Consider the following 3888-nt stretch of genomic DNA (forward strand, 5'->3'; position numbering starts at 1 on the left):
CGGGTCCGGCCCGTGCAGCAGCAGCACCGTGTCCCGCACGCAGCGCACCGTCCGCTTCTGCTGCGTGGTCCTCGGGGGCCCCCCTGCCCTCCGCACCGCCAGCCACTGTCGGTGCAGCATCACCGTGAGTGCTCGGACCACCTAGGGGTGAGGGTGCAGGCTGAGGCCTGGCCTCCGGCACCCACACAGCCTGCTCGGCCAGCCACCCAGGCGAGGCCCCACTCACCTCTGCACTGCACTGGCAGTCGGAGCCTGTGAGCGGGACAGAGGGGCCCCGCACGCCAAGCTTGGCCAGGAGCCACACAGCCTGGAACGAGATGGCATTCTGTCCCACCCAGCGTGGGGCGGGGGCTCCCCTCGCTTCGGCAACTGCACAAAACAGGCCCGGGGCTAGTACTGAGCCTTGCCTACAGCCCACTGGCCTCCAGGCCCACCTCCAGCCACTAGGCCCCACGGCCAGGGCATGGACAATTAGCAGGCAACCCCGCTGACAGACTGGGGGTCCTGGGCACTGCATCTGTGTAGGGTGGAGCCCCCAAACTGAGGTACCCTCTTCAGCTGCTGGATGAACTAGTTACCGGGGTGAACGAGGAGGGAGGTTCTGCGGCCCTCGGGGCAGGCCGGAAGGGGCTTTACCTCTTGCTCCAGCTGCAGCCACTGTGTGTCCGAGGCCGCCTTGTCGGGCCGTGAGGTGACATAGGTGTACAGCAGCAGCAGGAGGCAGCCTTCTGGAAAGGACGCACTTACTCAGGGCCCCTCGCCCAGGGCCTGGGTGAGCAGCAGAGCCCCAGGGGCCCTGGCTCTGCCCCAGCCGCCCTGCCCCGCCTTACCCCTTACCGGAGCGGGAGCAGAGCTGAGGCGCCAGCTGGTCGTGGTCTGCCAGGAGGGAGAGGAGCTCAGCAGCCAGCAGCACGCCCGGCAGGGGCGTCTCCGGGCCCAGGCACGCTGGCAGCACCCGGAACACACACCGCAGCCTGAAAGACAGGGCTGCGTGTCACCAGGCAGCAGGGGACAGGCAGGCCCCGAGATGGCTCACTACTCTGCCCCTGCCTGCGTGTGGCGAAGCCTGAGGGGCAGGAGCGTCCCCATGCCCGTGCGTACCCAGAAAAGACTGGCATTCCCTGACTAGTGGAGGAGAGGGTCTTCCTTGCTCATAGCTTCCTGAGACCCACCTGCAGCCATGCCCACACGTCACTCTGGACTGCCAGCCAGTCCTTCGCTGGTGAGCACAGGACATTCAGACTGAGGGTGCGACCTGCATCCTTGCCGGGGAGCAGACTCGAGTGTCTGGGCACATGCAGAGGCCGCAGCTGGGTGCCCTGTGCCAGGTGAGGGCTGGCCTCCCCTAAGTTGCAGCAGCCCCAGTGAAGGCTCAGGCCCTAGTCCCCGTGATCACTCCACAGTACACTGTGGGCCAGAGCCAGTGACCAGGCCTGGGGTCACACTGCTGACCTGCCCACCACAGGTAACACCAGGCCTGGGCGGGCCCACATTAGAGACTTCTTTTTTTAAATGAAGTCCTGGGACCAGCCAGTGGTGTGGTGATTGAAATGGCTGGACCCCACACCGCCTCTCTACCTTGTTCTGAGTCCTGGGCCAGGTGGCTTAAGAAACATGCCTGTTGGTGGTATAATGGTTGAAGTGCTCGATTCCCACATGGCTGACCCTGGTTCAAGTCCTGGAGCCAGCAGCTTGAAACTCAATCTGGGCATGTGTGCATGCATGCCCAAAATCCTGAAAGGAGAATAGAGGGATTGGGTGTGACCATTCTCCATGGGTGTGTGTGTGTGCTTTCTGTACAGCTCCAGAGAGCACATGCACCCTCTAGCAAATTAAAAAGAAAAAATTCTCGAACCAGCAGATGGTGCAACGGTATGTTGCTAGACTTCCACGTAGTCAACTGCAGTTCGAGTCCCAGACCCGATGGCTTAAAATGCATGCTGGGTGCATGCCCAAGATCCCCAGATGAGAATGGAGAAGCGATTGCAGTGTGGCCATCCCCCAAGGGATGATTTCTACCTTTCTGTCTCTGTGTCTCTGGTGAGTGCAGTACCCTATAGCAAAAATGTAAAAAATAATTCTATGTAGAGCCCCAGTCATGCCAACCTGGCTGAGGGTGGGGATGAGACCTGTTTTCCCCAAAGCCCCTGCCAAACCTGGACCCAAGGGCTGTAAGAGGTGTGGCAGGGAAACAAGCCTGCGTGGGCAAGGACTCCCTAAGGCTTGGGAACAGCTGCGCCCGCAGCCCTCCTGACCCCATCACATGCTGCTCTAGGGCCCAGCAGCAGCCCTGGCCAGCTTTCACTCCGAGGCACACAGGACACTGCAGAAGCGGGGCTCGGCTTCTGCGGTGAGCCGGAAGGGTTCTGAAGAGACTGAGTGGAAGATGGTGTCAGTGACAGGACGGCTGTGCCGTGTGCTCCCTGTGGGCTTTCAAACTGCCCTGCCTCAGCACGGGGGCTCTGCTCAGGGAACACTGAGCCCTAGCAGCGGGCTAGGGTGGAGGTGTGGGGCCAGTGGAAGGGAGCATCGGGTGTGGCTGAGAGGACCCCTACGTGTCCCACAGACACGCTCAGCAGGCCTGCAACAGAGAGTGCCTACCAAGGGGACTGGTGAAGCACGGGCCTGGGACACGTTCCTTTGACAATCAGCCGTGGTGAGCTGGGCCCCTGCCAGGCCCCCGGATGACAGGCCTGGCCAAGCCGTGTGCCCCCTGCCCCGGCCGCTGTGCTATGTCCAGCTCAGAGTGTCACCTGTAGGCAGGACCAGACCCACAAGATTGAGGTGGAACCCAGGGCCCAGAAGCATCTTTAAGAAGCAGGCGTGCTGAGCACGGAGATGAGAAGACAGGTGTGCCCAGCCTGGGAGCCGTCCCACAGAGAAACCAGCCTTTGGAAGAGTCCTGGTGGGCACAGGGCTGTGGGCGAGGCAGTGGGCTGGACAGTGTCGACGGTTCTTCCGCCTCGCAGCTTGGACCGCATTCACCAGCTGGGTCACCACGCTACACCACTTCCCGCAGGCTCAGAGGGGCACGCAACCGTGACGCCCACTAGAGCCGGGCCTGTGATGGGGGCAGGCCCCGCCCCTCCACCTCCGTGGGAGCTCACCAAACTTTCTTTCTTTTTTTCCTTGAGAGAGGCTTTTGCCATAGGGTTCAAGTGCTTGCCAGAGATAGAAAGCAAGAAATCACCCCCTGGGGGAATGGCCACACCACAATCCCTTCTCCTCCACTCTCCTCTTGGGATTTTGGGCATGCACACACATGCACCTGGTGTGAGTTTTAAGCTGCCGGGTCCAGGATTTGAACCACAGTCAACTACATGGGAGTCCAGCAATGTAACCATTATGCCATCTGCAGGTCCCTCCCACTGAAGTTAAATGTGCTTGAGGTGCGTGATCTTTACCTGATCCGTGCTCGGGTTCAAAAGCCTCTTCCACAGGGGCTATGATTCCCTGGCTAATTCGTGTGCCCTTTGCTTACCCCTGACTGCTGTTCTGAGGCAGAGCTGACCCAAATAAGCCACTTCCTTGGTCTTCTCAGCACCTCGTTCCACTTCCTGTCACTTCAGAACTCCCTGAACCAAGCCTCAGAGCCCAAACCAACCCAAACCCAGACCGAGCAGTGTAGATGGCTCAGGGTGAGTGAAGTCCCAGGGCCCTGAGGGCCGGGTAAGACCCACGCCCCAACTGCCATGTGCTTTGTACCTGGGCAAGAGTGCAGAGGGTGCGTTTTCTGCTAATTTCACCAGAACCTTAAGGCATTGGCTCAGGACCCCGGCTTGAGAGTGACCCACCGCTGCAGAAGAGAGCGCCAGGACGTGAAGCAGCGTCTCCAGCAGTGGGTGCTGTCCCTGGTCCTCGGGAGCCTCCGCTGGTGCCGAGGCCCCC

At 60.9% G+C, this 3888-nt stretch overlaps 1 protein-coding gene across 1 annotated transcript in view; it reads right to left on the reverse strand.

Annotated features, from left to right (window-relative positions):
- ATRIP (ATR interacting protein) overlaps positions 1-3888 on the reverse strand; it is a gene marked incomplete in the record, with an annotated part of 20861 nt that overhangs the window by 2223 nt on the left and 14750 nt on the right. Inside the window, 5 exon segments of the mRNA XM_027769305.1 lie at positions 49-141; positions 227-307; positions 637-728; positions 838-974; positions 3706-3857. Coding sequence (XP_027625106.1) covers positions 49-141; positions 227-307; positions 637-728; positions 838-974; positions 3706-3857 — 555 coding nt within the window.

This window comes from Tupaia chinensis, unplaced genomic scaffold (genome assembly GCF_000334495.1).
Source record: "Tupaia chinensis unplaced genomic scaffold, TupChi_1.0 Scaffold149184_1, whole genome shotgun sequence".
Classification (NCBI taxonomy): Eukaryota; Metazoa; Chordata; class Mammalia; order Scandentia; family Tupaiidae; genus Tupaia; species Tupaia belangeri.